The sequence below is a fragment of the Miscanthus floridulus genome, chromosome 19, assembly GCF_019320115.1.
Source record: "Miscanthus floridulus cultivar M001 chromosome 19, ASM1932011v1, whole genome shotgun sequence".
In the NCBI taxonomy this organism is placed as follows: Eukaryota; Viridiplantae; Streptophyta; class Magnoliopsida; order Poales; family Poaceae; genus Miscanthus; species Miscanthus floridulus.
The window spans coordinates 54318357-54339173 of record NC_089598.1 but is presented as its reverse complement, the minus strand read 5'-3'; the positions used below and the strand labels follow the sequence as shown (position 1 = coordinate 54339173).

Below are 20817 nucleotides of genomic sequence, written 5' to 3'. Positions count from 1 at the left end.
CTCTGATTTCAGCCCACGAGTCCGCCAGGAACTGCTTAGCGGCACTATATCAACCCCGTTTAGCGTTTTTAGCGTACTAATTGCCGCTATTAGCGTTCAAGATCAGTTAGCGCTAAAAGGGAACTCTCCTAGCGCCGGCCTTGCTAATCCGCTAAATCTAGCTATAGCGGACGCTATATCCGGCTATTTGAAACATTGCTACATACTAGTAGTTGGTAGTCATCTTGGCTGCTTGATGAAAGTCAGAGTGGACAATAATTTGCATAAAACCTTACATGTCTTGCTACACAACTGTTTTCTTTTTTTGATTGCTAAATTTTCTTAAGGATAGTATTATTTTTTTTTATTCTATAAAAATGAAGCAGGTACTAGTTTGATATTCTTAAAATTTGCTTGTTTTTTTCCATCCAAATTTTACGGCTCACGCACAGTACTAAGGGTTTAGATAAAGGGTAGTGGAATTGTAATGACAGGGTGTTTCTATTATTGATAGTTGACATTAACTTGAATCAAAGCCCATACTATAAAGTTATCAATTTAATGTTCAAAGATCCAAGATGACATCAGAACAATGCGTGTTAATATCAATTATGATTTTGAAATTAAGGTTATATCCCCTGAAAACGAGTGGATAGTTTCATATGAATTTTGGAGGCCTTTTGACATGAGGTCGAATGTCATAGAATAATTCTTTTTGTGTATCAAAATGGTCATTCCTGCAATTTTCATGTGCTTTGCATTTGACGCATTGCAGCCAAAATCTGTGTTTTCGTCATACTGCATTTTTGGAATTTGTTTCAAAGAGGCCTTAAGAGGATTTAAGAAATGCTATAAGTTATTAAGGATATGTTAGGACCATTCCCTAGAAAACATGCTTTAAGAATGTTCTGCTGCAGTGATGCTACTGGTTCATGTACAGCCTGTTTGGATTGCGGTATGGCCCCGTCCGGAGTCAATTGATCCGTCATGGGCCCATGCTATGCAGAATGCGTCGTCCCATGGTTTTTCGAGGAACCAACCCATTCCGAAAAATACGCTCACGAAGAAGGCTGAGGAGGACGGCTTGGTGACGGACGAGTTCGATCTATGACGTAAACCAAACAAGTTGATCAGGTCTGGAGCTAGGTTCAGATCATTCCGCATTGGTCGGACCGTCAATCCAAACACGCTTGTAGTGGACCACTATAGAATAAAGCATTTGCGAGAGAGCTAAAGATAACCGCAATGTCCAACTGCATCTTTTAGCTAATATCAGCACTACAATTTGTTACTTGAAACAATCGTGGTTTATAAAATGCTTTCTTGGATCTATAAAATTTTCCAAAATATTTGTCCACTGTTTCTGACTATGTCAAACTAATCATAATTCATAAAGGATATTTGCATGTGCATTTCTTGGTGAATAATCTATATTTAAACAAGAAATCTGCATGTTATTATGATATTCATTTGGTGTATTTGAAATACAATTATTTGGTACTCCCTCTGTTCCAAATTATAAGTCGTTCTGACTTTTCTAGGTACATTGTTTTGCTATGCACTTAGATATAGGTTATGGCTAGATACATAATAGAAGTTGTGTATGTAGAAAAGCCAGAACTTATAATTTGGAATGGAGTAAATGGTAAATATTTACAATTGTGCAGAAAGTTGTATTATTTTTTTGCCAATTCATTTACATATTTCTTTGTCTATTTCTAGGTTCCTATATCAAGTGGGAATGGTTCATACCCCTTTCCAGTGGAGGTTCCTGGGAACACAAGATTTTTATTTTCCAGTAAGACTAGAACACTTTCCAAGGCAATTGCAAAGTCTGTCGTAAGTTATTGACATCCTTTCAGCTTTTATTTATTTTCAATCTGACTGGCTTATGAAAGTTACACCTGTTGTGAAGTACTAGTGGATTGCCCACCTCTTCCCAATCGCTTAAGCTTTTGGATTCACTTGGTTGGTGCATGAAACCTAACATGGTATCAAAGCCAGAGGTCTCGAGTTCGAGTCCTGGTAGAGGCATCTTTAAAGTCCTCCGCTCCCTTCTTTATTTCCACGTTTGCGCCTTGTTCTGGCTGCACGTGAGTGGGAGTGTTGTGAAGTATTAGTGGATTGCCCACCTCTTCCCAATCGCTTAAGCTTTTGGGTTCACTTGGTTGGTGCATGAAACCTAACAACACCCTCCATTCCAAATTATAAGTCGCTCTGACTTTTCTAGATACATAGCTTTTATTCCCTCCGTTCCAAATTATAAGACGTTTTGGCTTATCTAGATACAGTACATTGCTTTTAGTGTGCATAGTAAAAACTATGTATCTAAAAAAGCCAAAATATCTTATAATTTGAACGGAGGGAGTACTGTGTATCTAGACATTATCTAGGTGCATAACAAAAACTGTGTACTTAAAAAAAGCCAGAACAACTTATAATTTGGAATGGAGGGAGTACTTGTGTACTTTCGCCTCTGAATCTCTGATGATGTGATGTGGGCGCCAGTACCAAAGGCATTCCAGGGCTCGAGACGCAGCCAGGGTGGTATCCAAGGGGATGCCGGCTGTAGTTAACGGCAAGGGAAGAGATTAGAGTTAATGAGAGATTAGAGTTATTAATGGGGAGAGAAACGAGGAGCTAGAGGCTGGGCGCCTAGAGGCTGGGCAGCTCTATTTGTACCCCTGTAATCAGCTTATGAGGAATCAAGCAATGAACAACAAACAATCTAGTTACCCCGAAATATTCTAGTCTCCCTCCACGCCGACTTTGCCCGGCCTTCCTCTTGGCAATGGTTATCCTCTCTATCCCCGATATGAACTAAGGTTCATAACATCTGGTATCAGCTTCCAGGCGCTCCTCTTCCACCTCTGCTCCGCCGCCAAACCAGCAGCCACCACGCCATCCGCCCCAGCCTCAGCAATGACTTCCACCGCCTCCATATCATGAGTTAGGGATCCTTTCCTATGGCTTCTGCTGTCGGTCATCCATCACCATCATGTGATTTGCCAATCACTGCCCTCATTGAGGGGACTCGCCGTCTCGCAGAGGAGATGGATCACTTCGTTGTGATGTTCAACCGCTACCGTGCTCACATGGAGAGGTCAGAGCATGAACTCCAAGCAGCGGTGCGGCTACAGGCGGCAGCGCGAGGGTTCCTGGTAAGGCACACCACAAGGAAGATGCGGGCAACGATCAACCCTGCTGCGCCTTCAACGATCCCATCCACCGCATCATTAGGTGTCGCCGCAACACACACTCTCCAGCTAGCGCTCACGACGGGTATGGTTGTGCCAACAAGCGGCAGATGTTCACCAAAATTCTCCAGGCTTGATGAGTTGGATATGACACCGCCACCAACACCAGCCGTCTCCTCTGTTGTCACCTGTTTTGGTGTTGCTGGACAGGCCCGGCGTACTGGTTGATCGCTACATCCTGAAGCTAGCTTTTGGGCTCTTCCCATGGGATCCAGGAGGACGTCGACAGCTTCATCGACCGCTATCCAAGCTTCCAGCTCGAGGACGAGCTGCTCGTCAGGGGGGGGGGGGGGGGGGGAGTGATGTGATGTGGGCGCCAGTACCAAAGGCATTCCCGGGCTCGAGACGCAGCCAAGGCGGTATCCAAGGGGGTGCCGGCTGTAGTTAATGGCAATTAGAAGTCTGGGGAAGAGATTAGAGTTAATGAGAGATTAGAGTTATTGATGGGGAGAGAAACGAGGAGCTAGAGGCTGGGCGCCTAGAGGCTGGTCAGCTCTATTTATACCCCTGTAATCAGCTTATGAGGAATCAAGCAATGAACAACAAGCAATCTAGTTACCCCCAAATATTCTAGTCTTCCTCCACGCCGAGTTTGCCTGGCCTTCCTCTTGGCAATGGTTATCCTCCTTATCCCCGATATGAACTAAGGTTCATAACAGCCTTGGTATGGGAAGAATATATGTATAAGTAATGGCATTTAATTAGGATCACTTATTCAGTCGCCTGTAAAGGTTTTGTATAGTGTACACTCTATTGATAAAACTTTTACTGTCATATATATTAATATAAGGACATGACTAAAACCAGACACCTATCTGTTTAAGTTAATCACAAGTGGCTGTCTAGGTACATTGAACTTGAGTGGCATCATCTTCATTCCTCCTTGGATCCCCATTGACCACCACCTACCGCCCAATGCCCCAGGTGCTCTCATGGCTTCCGGCGCCTCCCCAGTGCTGGCACTGCCTACCCCACTGATGCGGCACTGCCCACGGCCGGCAGTGAGGTGCCTCCCTACCCCCACCACTACCCCTCGATCCCGCTCTACCCGTACCACTCTGGCAAGATTCCTCCGCCCTGACACCGCCGATACCACTGCGGCCAGCGGTGCAGTGCCACCTTGCCTCCCACCTGCCTCCAAGCTGGCCTGCTTCCAGCTTCTATAATCGCAGGGAGAAGAACTCACCTGGAACACAAACCCCCTGGCCCTAAAGGGTCAGTATGGCTTCTACGGTGGCGAACTTGGTGAGGAAGACAGTCTGGAACTTTTGTGCGTGAGCATGAGGAAGGGGATAAGATTGTGGTGTTGTGCTGCTTGTGAAGAATAGCCTCACGGAGAGAGAAGTAATAAAGTGATGCATGTCTGGTCCAGGCTTGCTGGCTTAGGATCATTGGGTTTTAATACGGAGGCAGCAAGGAAAGGTTTCACGATAAGGTTAAATGGAGAGCTCTAGTTTTTACCTTCACTGAAACATGCTTTGCAAATCAAACATGGAGATGATATATTTATGTTACTTTATATTTATATAGATGTTACACCTTGCTGTACTTGTTCAACTAAAAGCAAGAAAGAGTCACACCCATTTTTATTTCTACCTTTTGCAGGTATACCTTTTGAAGCCTAAAAGTTTAGCATTTGAGTATTTTGAGAAGCTCATTAATTTTTTGGAACAGTATGCCTTCTGATCATGGTCTTCTTTGAGCTTGCTGCAGAGGCCTTTTTTTTTGTTTTAACCTGAGGAATTTTGGTTTTTAGGTTCTATCATCCGTCAAATGGAGGTCGTTGGACCTACTCATTGGAACGTTTCCTGCATTATCTTCTTGTTTACTTTGAGGAACGCCTTCAACATGAACAATTGTAAGGGATCAATCTTCACTTGGATGTGCAGCTTGAAAAAAAAAATCATCTTATTGACTGCAGCTCATCTGTTTCAACATAAACACTGTAGTGGTATGGCAGTTGAGGACCATGATCAATCTTATCTGGGAAAGGAAGAAAGGTCTGTTTTTGTCAAAGCTATCTTGAAATTACTGGATCGTGGTCAGTACAGCAAGGATAGTTCTCTTGCTGAAACAGTTTCCGTTGCAACTTCGTTCCTGTCTTATATTGAACCAACCCTCATGCTTCCGTTTATTGCAAAAAACTTCCAACTAGCCTTAGAGACAGTAAGTTTAACTAGAAATATGCACTGACCTTCATTTTGTATAGATATTTTTGTGGTCTATGTGAGCCTTGCAATCTGTTTAGTTTTCATTTAGTATGCTCTTTTCAAGAGCATACTTAAGATATTCAGAAACAAGCTAATGATTTGAATTGTTTTCTAACAGACTACAGCTACCCATCAGTTAAAGAACGCTGTCACATCTGTTGCATATTCTGGACGTGCACTTCTTCTATGTTCTTTATGTTCATCTCAGTCTGATGATAGCAGTGTTGTTGATTCATTCAGTGATCTTGTTGTTGCTTCCCTTTCAAATGCATTGCTTGGCATGGATGCCAATGATCCACCTAAAACGATCGCTACAATGCAGTTAATTGGTTCTATATTTTCAAATGTAAGTTTTTTTTCTTTTACCTTATCATCTGCAATTCTGGTTTCCGGTAACTCTGCTAACTCTCGTAAGGTGTATATAGCTAGCTGCAGTTGGTGTTAGTGATGACGTGCCTATATTCCTCCAATCTACTACTCTATCGAACTGGCTAGATGAGTTCTTTTCCCGGCTATTTTCTGTGCTTCAGAATCTGGAATCAAGCAGTCCCATGTAAGCAATGATCACTAGAGTCTCACATCTGAGATTTTTTTCTCCTACTTTTTCAAATACTTGTCAGAACATTGTAATGACATCCCATTTGGATATGCAGTAATGAGGGTTACCAAAGCTCATTCATGTCAGGGACTTTTCTTGTTGAGGACAGCCCATATTACTTTTGCATGCTTGAAATTCTTCTAGGGAAGTTATCAAAACCCTTATTTAATCAGGTATTTACATTCTTGTTAATATGTGGTACTCTTGCCCCTAGACTTGAATTTCCCGCCACAAATGTGTTTCCTTTTTTTTTTTTTTTTGCAATTGACAGTCCCTGAAGAGAATTGCCAAGTTCGTTAATGCAAATATCCTCCCTGGTGCTACTTCAGAAGTTGGGCTTCTTTGTTGTGCCTGTGTTCATTCATATCCTGAGGAGGCTTCAGTCTACCTTGTAAAACCAATCTTAGAGATTATCATGTCATCCTTTGAGGGGACTCCAATCACTGGTTATGTAGGAAGAGTAGTTGCAGACAAAGCATCTACAAAGGTTTGCTGAGATGTAAAATGTCTATTACAGTATTACTTGAACTATTCCATACGTACAACCACTTGCATCTAATGACATGCAGGCTGCAATTTCTCCTGCCCTGGAAACAGCAATAGATTACTATCTGAGGGTTTTGGCCATATCCATCAGTTGTGCAGGTCCTGTGTTACTCAATTGTAAGGAAGAACTAAATCACATAATAACATCTGCGTTCCAGGCCCCTTCATGGAAGGTTATATTTTTCATTTATCTTTTCATACATTCGAAAAGCTAGTATCCCCATGTCCCCATCATATATTATACTATGTTAGATGACGAATTTCCTTTTCTCTTGGAATGGCTAGGTTAATGGAGCTGGGGATCATCTCCTTCGCTCTCTGCTAGGAAATCTGGTTTCTTATTACCCAATTGATCAGTACAAGTATGTTTACGTCATGTACACTTTTTTTTTTCTCAAACACTTACATTTGATGTTTTCTTTATTTAATCTATAACATGTTTACCCACCAACCAATATATTATCCTGTTTGTATAGGCCATTCAATTGTCAGCCTATTGGAAATATTATTGAACCATGGGGATGTTCGAAAGCTCATCAGGATAGGGAGGCTGAGATGCTTAATTTCCCTCCAAAGTGGCATGATCCCAGTCATGATGAACTATCTTTTGCAAATGAATTACTACAATTTCATTTTCAGTCAGCTTTAGAAGATCTTTTGACTATTTGTCAGACAAAAGTTCATTCTGAGACAGGTAGATATGCTAGTTCTGGCCATGGAAACGACCTTGCCATCTATTTTTTTATTACTCACCTGTAATGTGATATGTGCAAAAGAAAAAAAAACAGTACATGCTTATTCAAGTACATTGAAGTCCATGTATTATCTTTTTGTGCATTTGCGCTTTATTTTCTGTAGTTGCCTATTTGATTTTTTTTTTTTTTTTTTTCGTTTAGCAGGAGATGAGAAGGAGCACCTAAAAATAACCCTATTACGCATTCGTTCTGCATTGCATGGTGTAATGTCTTGCTTGCCAGAAATTCGCCCATCATATAAAGATGGGAGGTTCCTGGAAGTGGAGTCCACAGTCTTCATAGCAGGATCTGCTGGTAGCACTGTTGGAAGCTCAGAAATGCGTGAAAAGGCTGCAGAATTTGTGCACATAGCTTGCAGGTGAATGTTTGTTCTTAATACATACAGTTTCACTTAACATTTACTATTTGGTCTCACCAAGTGCTCTGTCAACAGGTACTTATTAAAGGAAAGAACTGATGACAGTATTCTTCTAGCACTTGTCGTGCGTGTCATTGATGCTTTGGTAAACTATGGTATGTTAACTAGGCTCAAAGACTCGAGCTGAGTAATTTTTGCTGTTTATGTGACAGTTTGCTGTGTAGGCAGCTTGGAATATCAAGAATGGTCAAGCCATGTTCAAGCTTGGAAACTAGAATCTGCTTCAATAATGGAGCCTCCATGCAACTTCATTGTTCCATTTCATGCTCAAGGAAAAAAGAGGTATGCACATCTGCATTTGTGGATTCTGATTCTATAATATGGGCCGTTGTTGAACTTTCTCTATTTTGTTTCCATTAGACCTAGATGGGCACTTGTTGACAAAGCAAACTTGCATAGTACATGGAGGTGTTCACAATCATCATATCACAGATACAGAATGAATGCAGATGTTTCTCCATCTGTCCTCATGATTAATTTGATGAATGATCTCTTAGATCTCTCACTACACAACTATGAAACTGTTCGATCGTAAGCTCTCTCTCTCTTCTTGGTTGTAAATTGAAAATTGTGTATAAGATTTTTTTTGAACCATTGGCAGGGGAGCCCCCTACCTTTTTTTTTTTTGTTTTTAACCCAGCCCAGAAATTCATCCCTGTGGGGATTTGAACCTGGCCTGCTGGGGTGCTACTGAGGAGCTCCAACCACTAGGCTGGAGGCCTCTTCGCATTCAACAACAACAACAATAAAGCCTTTTAGGACCAGACAAGTTGGGGCAGGCTAGAGTTGAAACCCAACATGAGCCCCTAGTCACGGTTCAGGCTCGTCAATAGTTGTTTTCCAAGCACTCCTATCTAACCAAAGATCTCTAGATATATCTCAACCCTTTAAATCTCTTTTAATTGCCTCCCATGTCAGCTTCGGTCTTCCTCTACCTCTTCTCAGATTGATATCTCGACTTAGAACTCCACAACGCATTGGTGCTTCTGAAGGTCTCCTTTGGACATGGCCAAACCATCTTAACCGTTGTTGGACAAGCTTTTCTTCAATTGGTGCTATCCCTAGACGGTCACGTATGTCATCGTTCCGAACTCGATCCATCCTTGTGTGACCACAAATCCCCATGTCAGCTTCGGTCTTCCTCTACCCCTTCTTACATTGATATCTCAACTTAGAACTCCACAACGCACTGGTGCTACTGAAGGTCTCCTTTGGACATTGCCAAACTACCTCAACCAATGTTGGACAAGTTTTTCTTCAATTGGTGCTATCCCTAGACGGTCACGTATATCATCGTTCCAAACTCGATCCATCCTTGTGTGACCACAAATCCAATGCAACATACGCATTTCCGCGACACTCAGTTGTTGGACATGTCGTCTTTTTGTAGGCCAATATTCTGCTGCATACAACATAGCAGGTCTAATCGTCGTTCTATAAAACTTGTCTTTTAACTTTTGTGGTACCCTCTTGTCACAGAGAATGCTAGATGCTTGGCGCCACTTCATCCACCTTGCTTTAATCCTATGGCAAACGTCTGCATTAACATCGCCATCCTTCTGCAGCATCGATCCTAGATAACGGAAGGTATCTTTCGTAGGCACCGTTTGACCTTCCAAACTTACGTCTCCCTCCTCATGTGTAGCGTTGCCAAAGTCGCATCTTATGTATTCTGTTTTTAGTTCGACTTACTCTAAAACCTTTGAACTCAAGAGTCTGCCGTCATAACTCCAGTTTTCTATTTACTTCTGCCTGACTTTCATCAACTAGCACTACATCGTCTGCAAACAGCATACACCAAGAGATATCCCCTTGAATGTCCCTAGTCACTTCATCTATTACCAAGGCAAAGAGATACGGGCTCAAGGCTGACCTTTGATGGAGTCCTATTTTAATCGGTAAGTAATCTGTGTTACCATCATTTGTTCGTACACTAGTCATGGCATTGTTGTAAATGTCCTTGATAAGGGTAACATACTTTGTTGGGACTTTATGTTTGTTCAACGCCCACCACATAACATTCTTTGGCAACTTGTCATAAGTCTTCTCCAAGTTAATGAAAACCATGTGTAGGTCCTTCTTCTGCTCCCTGAACCACTTCATAACTTGTCTTATTAAGAAAATTGCTTCTATGGTTGACCTTCCGGGCATGAAACCGAATTGGTTTGTAGATATACCCGTGTCGTTCCACGCAGTCGATGCTCGATAACTCTCCCACAGCTTCATCGTGTGGCTCATCAACTTAATTCCCCTATAATTAGTGCAACTTTGGATGTCTCCCTTGTTTTTGTAGATTGGTACCAATATGCTTTTTTCTCCACTTAGGCATTTTGTTCGATCGATAGATATTGTTGAACATCTTCGTTAGCCATACTATAGCTAAATCCCCGAGACATCTCCACACCTTGATTGGAATACCATCCGGACCCATCGCTTTACCCACTTATATCCTTTTCAGAGCTTCTCGAACCTCCTGCACTTGGATCCTACGTACAAAGTGCCTATTGGTGTCATCAAACGAGTCGTCCAACCGAACAGTGGAGTTCTCATTCTTCCCATTGAACAGCTTATAAAAATACTCTTGCCATCTATGTCTGATCTCATCCTCCTTCACCAAGAGCTGCTCTCTCTCATCCTTAATGCACTTGACTTGGTTGAGGTCCCTCGTCTTTCTATCACGAGCCCCCAGCCATCCTATAGATGTCCTTCTCTCCTTCCTTCGTATTGAGATGTTGGTAAAGACCCTTGTAAGCTCGCCCCTTCGCCCCTCCCACCGCTCGTTTTGTGGTCTTCTTTGCCACCTTGTACTTCTCTATGTTGTCTGCATATCGGTCCTGGTACAAGTGCTTGTAGCATTCCTTCTTTTCCTTGATAGCCTTTTGCACATCTTCATTCCACCACCAAGCGTCTTTCAAGTCGCATCCACTTCCTTTGGTCACTCCAAGTACCTATGCCATAACCTTCCGAATACATGTTGCCATCTTCTCCCACATGTTGTTTGCATCGCCTTCGTCCTTCCAAGGGCCCTCTTCAATAACTCTTTCCTTGAAGACCTTTGATGCCTCCCCTTCTAATTTTCACCACTTTGTTCTTGCAATCTTGGCTTGTTTAACCCTACGAGCTCGTACCAGAAAGCGGAAGTCCACCACCACTAGCTTGTGCTGGGAAACCATGCATTCACCAGGTATCACCTTACAATCCACACAAGCACGTTTATCCCCCCTTCTTATAAGAACAAAGTCGATCTGACTAGAAGAATGTTCGCTCTTATAGGTCACCAAATGAGACTCTCTTCCTAAAGAAAGTGTTGGCTATCATCAGATCAAAAGCCGTAGCAAAGTCTAGGACATCCTCTCCCTTTTGGTTCCTACTACCATAACCGAAACCTCCATGAGCCACCTCAAAACCTGCACTAGTTGAACCTACATGGCCATTAAGGTCCCCTCCTATGAAGAGCTTCTCGCTACTAGGTACCGCTCTAACCAAGCCATCCAAGTCTTCCTAGAATTGTCTCTTAGCACTCTCATCATGGCCTACTTGGAGGGCATACGCACTAATTATGTTTAAGACCATATCACTAACGACAAGTTTGACTAATATGATCCTGTCACCTTGCCTTCTCACCTCCATCACTCCATCCTTGAGGCTCTTATCAATCAAAACTCCTACTCCATTTATATTTGAAGGCTTGAAGCTGTCCCTGTGTACCAGAGCTTGAAGCCGGTATTGTTCACCTCCTTCGCCTTCTGTCTCTTCCATTTAGTCTCTTGGACGCACAACATATTTACCCGCCTCCTTACCGCTGTATCAACTAACTCTCCGTAAGGGACCCTACGTTCCAGCTACCTAAACGAATCCTAGTTGGCTCGACTAGCTTCCTTACTCTTCGCACCCGTAGAGACTGGTGTGAAGACCCTTGCTCATTTTGCACCACACCCGGGCGCCGATGTGACTTGCCACTAAGGATGCGACGACCTGATCCTTGCTCACTTGACACCGTGCCAGATCACGACATGGCGCGTCACAGGGGTGACGACCGGGCCCTTGCTTATTTAACACCATACCTGAGTTCCGACATGGCGCTTCGCTAAGAGGGTTACGCCTCAACGGGATTCTTTTGGGTTTCATCTCCATAAGAGTAGCTAAGTTTTTACATTAGCTCGCCAAGCCTAACACAACCCTCCTCCTTTACCAGAGCTTGGGACCTGCTATGCTGGGACACCTAGGCACCCCACCATAGGCGGAGTTAGCCTATTCGCATTGCATTTAAGATTTAGTATAGATTTTACTTAAGTGTCGCCATCAACATTTTAAACACATGAATTTGACAAACTATATGTGTTTGCTGATCAGCATACCTTTTCTTGAGAAGAAGATGAGTGTACCTGAATTCCCTTATATTATGTCTGCCATAAAGGATTCCCTTATAACATGACCATCTTGTTTCTGTGTCTGTACATTCTTATGCAGGTATGCTGGAAGATCGCTTACAAAATTGTTGAAGCGCTGGCCTTCTCTAATTTCTAACTGTGTTCTCACACTTGCGGGAAATTTGCGTGACCCAAAAGCTCCTGAACATGTGGTTCTTGGTTCTTGCAGCATTTTGATCTCACAGACTGTTTTAAGACATTTGACCACTGTATGTCTTTCACAACTTACATGCTTTAGGTCTAAGCTAAATCAATAATGTCGATAGTATTAACATAATTGTTCCATATAGGATTCTGTTTCCCTCTCTTCCTTTATCATGGGAATTCTGGAAAGGTATACTCTAGAATTGTACTACGCATAAAATCTTCATTTTTACTATTCTATATGTTTTATTGCACATCTCACTTCCAGTAATAAGAATAATCAGAATTTGATAAACATGGAATAGAAAAGTGTGCTACTTGTTTTTTTGAAACAGGACAGCTGATCAGTATGTCACTAACTCCATTCCTTTCTTCTGTAGCTCTCATCATGAATCATTGAAGTGTCAGAAAGCTATTACTGAGGTGCCGTTTAATAGCAAAATCAATCTCTAAAAGAAAAAAAGATAAAATAAATAAAATCCTAAATTAAGGTGTGCCACTGAAGTTTTTTTTATATGATCTTCACAGCTCTTTGTAATGTATAATATACGTTTCTCTGGAATATCAAGGAGCTTCTTTAAAAATCCTGAAAATCAAGCTGACAAGCCAGGATTTCTCAGTCTAATTTCTCAAATTAATGCTTTGGGCTTTGAGACTAATGGACTACATTGGAGGTAAGAAATTTGTATATTCTGACATAAACTGATACACTGCTAGAGTCATTGCAATTACATTTTTTTTGCTATCTGAAAATTTAAGTTTTTTCATCCCATTTATATATGCTGAACCAGTTTTTCTATTTCACTTTTCTACTGTTTGCTTCCTTTCAGATTTCGTATGAGCTCTCTTTTCAGTATATAGTTTGGCTATTGACTAATTGATCATATCCCAATTCCTCCTCCATGGTCCATGTTAGAATATCTAGTTACTCATGTGAACACTCTACCGGTTAGGCCCTTTCCTGTGTGAATGCGGCACTGGTCAGGCCCTTTGGGCCCCTATATATTTGTAATCCCTTTGGAACCTCAAATCAAGTATGCTAAGCCTGTTGGCTTAACCTTCTTTCATGGTATCAGACGACTAATTGGTCCTGTGCCCGTTTCTCTCCCACCCAATCCCCTGCTTCCGCTCCTTTCCCGGCGCCCGCGTCCGCCTCTTCGGCCACCGCGCCCGCCTCGCGCCGCGCCCGCCTTGATGGCCGCCGCGCGCCTCCCGACGCCGCCGCGCGCGTCTCGTCGGTTGCCGCGCCCATGGCTGCCCCTCCATCCGGCGACTCCAGCTCCGGCACCTCGACTGCCGCCGCAGCGGCCAAACTTCGCGACGAAGCCATCGCCGCCGCCAAGAACCTGGAAGATGAGGCCGCTTCTCTGCGCACCTCCAACGCCGAGCGCAGTCAGCAACTCCAGGAGGAGGCGGACCTTCTCAAGTCCGCCGCCGCCGCCCAGGAACGCGTCCGCGCCCGCGCCGCCGCCGCCGCCCTCGATTCGGAGCGCGCAGGCCGACGCTCTAGAGCAGCAGGCCTCTGCCCTCCGGGATCGGCTCCGCGCTGATCCCCTCCGCGACAACGACTCGCTCGACGACGACGATACACGCTCCATCTCCTCTGAGGCCGCGGCCATCGCTCACCTGCATAGCCAAGCCGCCGCCGTACAAAACATCAAGAACTTGATCCCCATCGTTCTTGATCTGCAGTCCTCCAACTACTCCAAATGGCGTGGCTACGTCCTCCTCACCCTCGGCCGCTTCGCCCTGAAGGACCACGTCCTCAGCAACGTCACCCGCCCCCACGATGCGACGTGGTCCCGCATGGACTGCGTCGTCGTCTCGTGGATCTTCAACACCATCTCCCCCGACCTACTCGACGTCGTTCACGAGCGCGACGGCATCACTGCTCGGGCGGTGTGGCTCGGCGTCGAACAACAATTCTTCAACAACCGCGAGTCCCGCGCCATGCTCCTCGACGCCGAGTTCCGCACTCTCTGCCAGGGCGCCCTCTCCATCGACGAATACTGTCGCAAGATGAAGAGCATGGCGGATGCGCTTGCCGATCTTGGCGAGCCCATCCTGGACCGTACTCTAGTGCTGAACGTCCTGCGCGGACTCAATGAACGTTTCCAGTTCATGTTGCAGTTCGTCACTCGACAGAGACCCTTCCCCTCCTTCACTGACGTCCGCGCTGACCTCCGCCTGGCTGAGCTCAACATGGCGCCACCCTCAGCACCGCCCTCAGCCCTCGTCGCCTCGTCGTCCAGCAGGCCGCCTGCTCCTCCACCGCCCTCTGCACCCCCGCGCCCCCATCAGGATGCCGGGGGGCAGCCGTCTGGCAACAGCAACGGTCGCGGTCGGCGTCGCCGCGGCGGACGCGGCCAAGGCGGCACACAAGGCGGCTCACCAAGTGGCCAGCAGCCCCCTGGCGGCCATCAGTGGCCCTCCATCCTCAACCCATGGACCGGGTCCATCCATATGTTGCCCGGGTCCACCCCTGGAGGTCCTCGCGGTCCACCGCCTCGCGTCGTCCCGCCTCCATCACCGCAGCAAGCCCTAGTGGCTAGTGTGCCCCCGGGGTACTTCACTCCATCGTCGGTCCCCGGGGCATACTACTAGGCGCCCCAGCAGGCGCCCTCTCCTACTTGGTCGCCATGGACTACCGAGTCCCTCGCCAATGCCTTTAGTACCGTCGCCCTCACTCCACCACCGAGCTCCTCGGATTGGGTCATCGACTCTGGTGCTTCCTCTCACATTGCCTCCAACCCTGGTATGGTCACAGCCTCGCCGTCATCCTCTTTTCCCTCCTCCATTGTTGTTGGCAATGGTGCCACCCTTCCAGTGGTTGGCACTGGCTTCTCCATCCTTCCTGGCCCTTTTCGCCTCAACAATGTCCTTATAGCTCCTGACATTATTAAAAATCTTCTTTCTGTACGCAAGTTCACCACTGACAATTCTGTTTCAGTTGAATTTGACCCTCTTGGCGTTTCTGTGAAGGATCTCCACTCCAAGGACACCCTCCTTCGATGTAACAGCTCGGGACCTCTCTACACCTTGCAGCTGCCTACATCTTCCTCCAGTCCCTGCGCTCTTGTGGCTACTCCCTCCCTGACTACCAGGCATCGTCGCCTCGGTCACCCTGGCAAGGCTGCCCTTCAGAGTCTTGCCCAATCCTCTTCGATCATCTGCAGCAAGCCTGCCGATGACTCCCTCTGCCATGCGTGTCAACTTGGACGCCATGTTCGCTTACCTTTTACTAGTTCCTTGCCTAGAGCAGCTAAGATTTTTGATTTGGTACATTGTGATCTATGGACATCACTTGTTACCAGTATATTCGGTTTCAAATATTACTTAGTTATCCTCGATGACTGCTCTTATTTTCTTTGGACTTTTCCCCTTCGTCTAAAGTCTGATACTTTCCCTACTATTTCCAATTTTTTCGCTCATGTGAACACTCAGTTCAGCTGCACCATCAAAACGGTACAGTGTGACAACGGCCGTGAGTTTGACAACTCCGCCTCGTGCGTTCTTCCTTGCCAACGGCGTTTCTCTCCGCATGTCCTGTCCTTACTTCACAACAAAATGGGAAAGCCGAGCGCATGATTCGCACCACTAACAATGTCACCCGAACCCTCCTTTTTCAGGCTTCCATACCACCCTCCTACTGGGCTGACGCCCTTGCTACTGCTACCCTCCTCCTCAATCGGCTCCCTACCAAGACGCTGCACATGAGCACTCCTTTCTTCGCGCTCTACGGCGCCCACCCCTCTTATCATGACCTACGAGCTTTCGGATGCACCTGTTACCCCAACCTCACCGCTACCACTCCTCACAAACTTGCTCCACGCTCCGCTCTATGTGTGTTCATCGGCTACTCGCCTGATCACAAGGGCTATAGGTGCCTCAACCTCGCCACCAACCGTGTCATCATCTCTCGGCATGTTGTTTTCGATGAAACAACATTTCCTTTCTCCCTTCGCCGACCCTCACCTCCTCCACAAGAGCTTGATTTTCTAACTAACGATGACCCCCTGCCAGTCTTCCCTTTACCTGCAGGTACACCCGGGCTTGTTGGCTCCTTGCCAGCACCCACGCCTCCACATGCCCGCTCCCAGCCATTGCCACCGGTCACCCCGATGGCTGGTCTGGGCATCCCGACGCCCAGATCGCCTCCACCAGGTTTCCCTGTCCCGGAGCCCCCGGCACCCGCGGTGCCCCCGGCGCCCCCTGTTCAGGAGCCTCCGGCCCCCGCGGTGCCCTAGGCGCCCGCCTTACCTCAGGCGCCTTCGGCTCCCTCCTTCAGCAAGCCTCCTGTCATCCACGTCTACTCCAGGCGCCCTCCTGCACCTGGCACACCTTCTGAGCCCGCTGCGGGGGCCCCTCCTCGACGCTCCAGCATTGTTCCCTCTCCTCCACGCTATGTCAAGCACAACCCTCTGGTTCCGACAACAGCCGTCCCCATCCCTCCGGTCGCCAACTCCCATGGCATGGCGACCTGCGGGAAGTCCGGGTACCGGCAGCCTCGTCTCGCCTTGCATACTGAGGCCCTGTCACCGGTACCGCGGTCGTGTCGCGATGCTCTTGCCAATCCGCACTGGCGCCGGGCCATGGAAGAACATGCTGCTCTTCTGGACAACCACACTTGGGATCTTGTCCCTCGCCCAACCAAGGCCAATGTGGTCACTGGAAAATGGATTTTCAAACACAAGTTTCATGCTGATGGTTCCTTGGAAAGATACAAGGCTCGTTGGGTCCTTCGTGGATTTACACAGCGCCCCGATGTTGATTATGACGAGACCTTCAGCCCTGTCGTCAAACCAGCCACCGTTCGCACTGTCCTCACCTTGGCACACTCTCGGGACTGGCCGATCCATCAACTCGACGTGAAGAATGCTTTCTTCCACGGGACTTTGTCAGAAACTGTGTACTGCTCTCAGCCCACTGGGTTCGCTGATCCTGCTCTCCCGGACCATGTTTGCAAGCTCAACAAGTCTCTCTACGGGCTGAAGCAGGCACCCCGTGCGTGGTACAGCCGGTTTGCCGCTTACCTGCTCACCTTGGGCTTCATTGAAGCCAAGTCAGACACCTCCCTGTTCATATACCGACGCGGCACCGAGACAGTATATTTGCTCCTCTATGTGGATGACATCGTCCTCACTGCCTCCTCTCAGTAGCTCCTCCTCCGTATGATTGCTGCCCTGAAGAAGGAATTTGCTATGAAAGACCTTGGTCCCTTGCATCACTTCCTAGGCGTGGCGGTTCAGCGACACAGGGACACTCATCCTCTCACAGCGCCAATACACCCTGGACATCCTTGATCGACATGGCATGAGCGGCTGCAATCCCTGCTCTACCCCCGTCGACACTTGTGCCAAGGTATCTGCAGATGCTGGCCCTCCTGTGGATGATCCCACAGCCTACCGCAGTCTTGCAGGTGCTCTCCAGTACCTGACGTTCACCCGCCCCGACATTGCATATGCCGTCCAGCAAATTTGCCTTCACATGCATGATCCCCGAGAGACTCACCTGATCGCTGCCAAGCGGATCCTTCGCTACCTTCAGGGCACCATCAGCTATGGCCTGGTCATCCCCCGGTCTGCCCCGACTCAGCTTGTCGTTTACACTGATGCTGATTGGGCAGGCTGCCCGGACACTCGCCGCTCCACCTCTGGATACGCTGTCTTCCTCGGTGGCAGCCTCGTCTCCTGGTCATCCAAAAGGCAACCCACTGTCTCTCGGTCGAGTGCCGAAGCCGAGTACCGTGCTGTTGCCAACGGCGTCGCCGAAGCTTCATGGCTGCAGCAACTTCTACAGGAACTGCACCACCCCCTGAAGACTGCCTCCCTCATCTACTGCGACAATGTCAGCGCCGTCTACCTCTCCGCCAACCCCGTTCAGCATCAACACACCAAGCACGTGGAAATCGACCTTCACTTCGTCCGTGAACGGGTCGCCATTGGCACTGTCCGCGTCCTACATGTTCCCACAACGTCGCAGTACGCGGATGTCTTCACCAAGGGGCTTCCTTCTTCTGTCTTCATGGAATTTCGCTCCAGTCTGAACGTTCGTCCCAGCAACGTTCCCACTGCGGGGGGGGGGGGGGGGGGGGGGGGGGGGGGGGTGTTAGAATATCTAGTTACTCATGTGAACACTCTACCGGTTAGGCCCTTTCCTGTGTGAATGCGGCACTGGTCGGCCCTTTGGGCCCCTATATATTTGTAATCCCTTTGGAACCTCAAATCAAGTATGCTAAGCTTGTTGGCTTAACCTTCTTTCAGTCCATGCCATCAAATTAGCTCTATTTTCAAATTTACCTCGAACTTAATCCATCTCAGGCAGGTTGTGTGTTTTTTTTTTTTGAAAACGCAGGAGAGGTACGTTTCATTGTATTATAGAGATGAAAAATAGGTTGGGTCCCCAACAGGATCCTCACTCATATGGGGATCAGATATAAGTGAGGCGATTACACAGAGTCAAGGTTTAAACACATAGCGAACAAACACGACTTGACCTTAGCTAAAAGGACCTAGTCTGCAAGCGCCAGTCCTAGCCCTTGAAGCTTCTTCGCTCCAGCCATGCACCAGAGGCTGTGCTCGTTCTTCAGCTCACTCCAAATCATGCTAATTGAACGAGAAGCCCCCTCAAAAACACATGCATTCCTATGTTTCCAAATAATCCAGGCCCCTAGAATAATTAAAGAGTTCACTCCTTTCCTGTGCTCCTTGCTAACTCTGCGCATCGTCTTGCGCCACCAGTTAGCAAAACTCAGTTCGCTTTGTCGGGGGACTGAATCTGCTAGGTTCAATGGAGTGAATAATTTGAACCATACTTGTCTTGCCACCACACATGATGTTAAAAGATGTTGTATTGTCTCATCTTCTTGATCGCATAGAGGGCATTTATCTGGATGGGAGAGGCCCCTCTTAGCGAGCCTATCCGCTGTCCAACATCTATTACGGATTGCCAACCACAAAAACATTTTGCATTTGCCCGGGGCCCAAGTCTTCCATAGCCGATGCCAAGGCTCAAAGGTCACAGCACCACAGAAAAAAGCTTTATAGGCAGATTTGGAAGAGTAGCATCCACTTGCATCTAGCCTCCATGTGTGACGATCCTCTTGGTCAGTCAAATTAATTCCCATGAGGCAGTCCCATAGCTGTAGGAATTCTCTAATACCAGTCCAAGATAGGCCTCCTTGGATGTCCCTTGGCCATTCCACGTTGGTGAGAGCTTCAGCCACAGTCCGGCTTTTGCGGATTCTTGGAGAGACACAAGCAAAGACAGTTGGCGCAAGATTTTTCAATCGAACACCCATGCAGCCACCGATCAGTCCAGAAAAGTGTATTGTGTCCATTCCCTACCTCTGTAGTGACTGCAATGGCAAACATAGCTATCGAGTTAGGGTGCGATGGAAGTTCCAGATCAGACCATGGACGATCAGCTTTAGTCTTTTTAAACCACTGCCACCTAATTTGCAAAGCCCAGGCCATCACCTCCAAGTTGGGGATGCCCAATCCACCAAGATCCAACGGTCTCATGATCTTCTCCCAAGCCACAAGACAACAACCTCCATTAGCCTTTTCCTTTCCCTGCCATAAGAAACCCTTTCTGATTTTGTCCACTGCCTTGATGAACCATTTCGGGACGCTGATGGCGATTAACAAATAAATAGGCGTGGCAGAGAGAACACACCGGACTAACGTGGCACGTCTGGCCCTGTTCATCAGAGCCGCCTTCCAGCATGGGAGTTTGTCAGCGATTTTCTCAATCCATGGCATAAGATCCCTCTTAAGAAGCTTCTTATAAGATAAAGGTAGGCCCAAGTAATTGCACGGAAACTCTGAGATTGTACCCGGAAGAATATCTGGAATTGCTGCCAAAGACCCTTCTGCACAGCTGATGGGAATAATATTGCTTTTCTGAATATTAGTTTGCAATCCTGAAGCATCCCCAAACACCTTGAGAATATCTCTAGTGATCTGCAGCTCCTCTTCAAGTGGCTTGATAAATAAGGCAACATCATCAGCATATAGAGAAAGTCTTTGTCCAGACACCCGTGGGGATAACGGTTGCAACGGCCCCTCATTCCCTGCCTTCACAAATAAACTATTAAGCACATCCATCACTAAAAAAAAGGGCATACCCAGTGCACATCCATCACTAAGATAAATTTATATATGCTGAACCATTTTTTCCATTTCACTTTCTACTGTTCTCTTCCTTTCAGATTCCGTACTGAGCTCTCTTTTTCGTATATAGTTTGTTCATTGACTAATTGATTTGGTCAAAGTTAGAAAAGTTTGACATAGGGCAAATCTAAAATGACCTACAATTTTGGAATGGAGGGGATACTTCTTTCTTTAACAATGTAATCTCTCTCGAACGCGCTGGAGAGCTGCGTATCATTATATTAAGAAGATAAGAGACTAGATGACTCGTACAATCCCTAGTGGGGCAAAATTGTTGCAAAAGACCCTGCCAAAGTGCCAATCATA

The 20817-nt window shown here is 46.6% G+C and overlaps 1 protein-coding gene across 1 annotated transcript in view; it reads left to right on the top strand.

Annotated features, from left to right (window-relative positions):
• Nucleotides 1-20817, top strand: part of LOC136526047 (proteasome activator subunit 4-like) — a 37675-nt gene that overhangs the window by 11072 nt on the left and 5786 nt on the right. Inside the window, exons 7-25 of the mRNA XM_066518834.1 lie at nt 1702-1818; nt 4842-4909; nt 4993-5094; nt 5186-5402; nt 5565-5792; nt 5872-5999; nt 6100-6217; nt 6316-6531; nt 6614-6763; nt 6876-6952; nt 7067-7284; nt 7490-7703; nt 7779-7858; nt 7928-8045; nt 8124-8294; nt 12234-12402; nt 12484-12527; nt 12718-12760; nt 12866-13011. Of these exons, the coding sequence (XP_066374931.1) occupies nt 1702-1818; nt 4842-4909; nt 4993-5094; nt 5186-5402; nt 5565-5792; nt 5872-5999; nt 6100-6217; nt 6316-6531; nt 6614-6763; nt 6876-6952; nt 7067-7284; nt 7490-7703; nt 7779-7858; nt 7928-8045; nt 8124-8294; nt 12234-12402; nt 12484-12527; nt 12718-12760; nt 12866-13011 (2624 nt within the window). The remainder of the gene's footprint in view (nt 1-1701; nt 1819-4841; nt 4910-4992; nt 5095-5185; nt 5403-5564; nt 5793-5871; nt 6000-6099; nt 6218-6315; nt 6532-6613; nt 6764-6875; nt 6953-7066; nt 7285-7489; nt 7704-7778; nt 7859-7927; nt 8046-8123; nt 8295-12233; nt 12403-12483; nt 12528-12717; nt 12761-12865; nt 13012-20817) is intronic.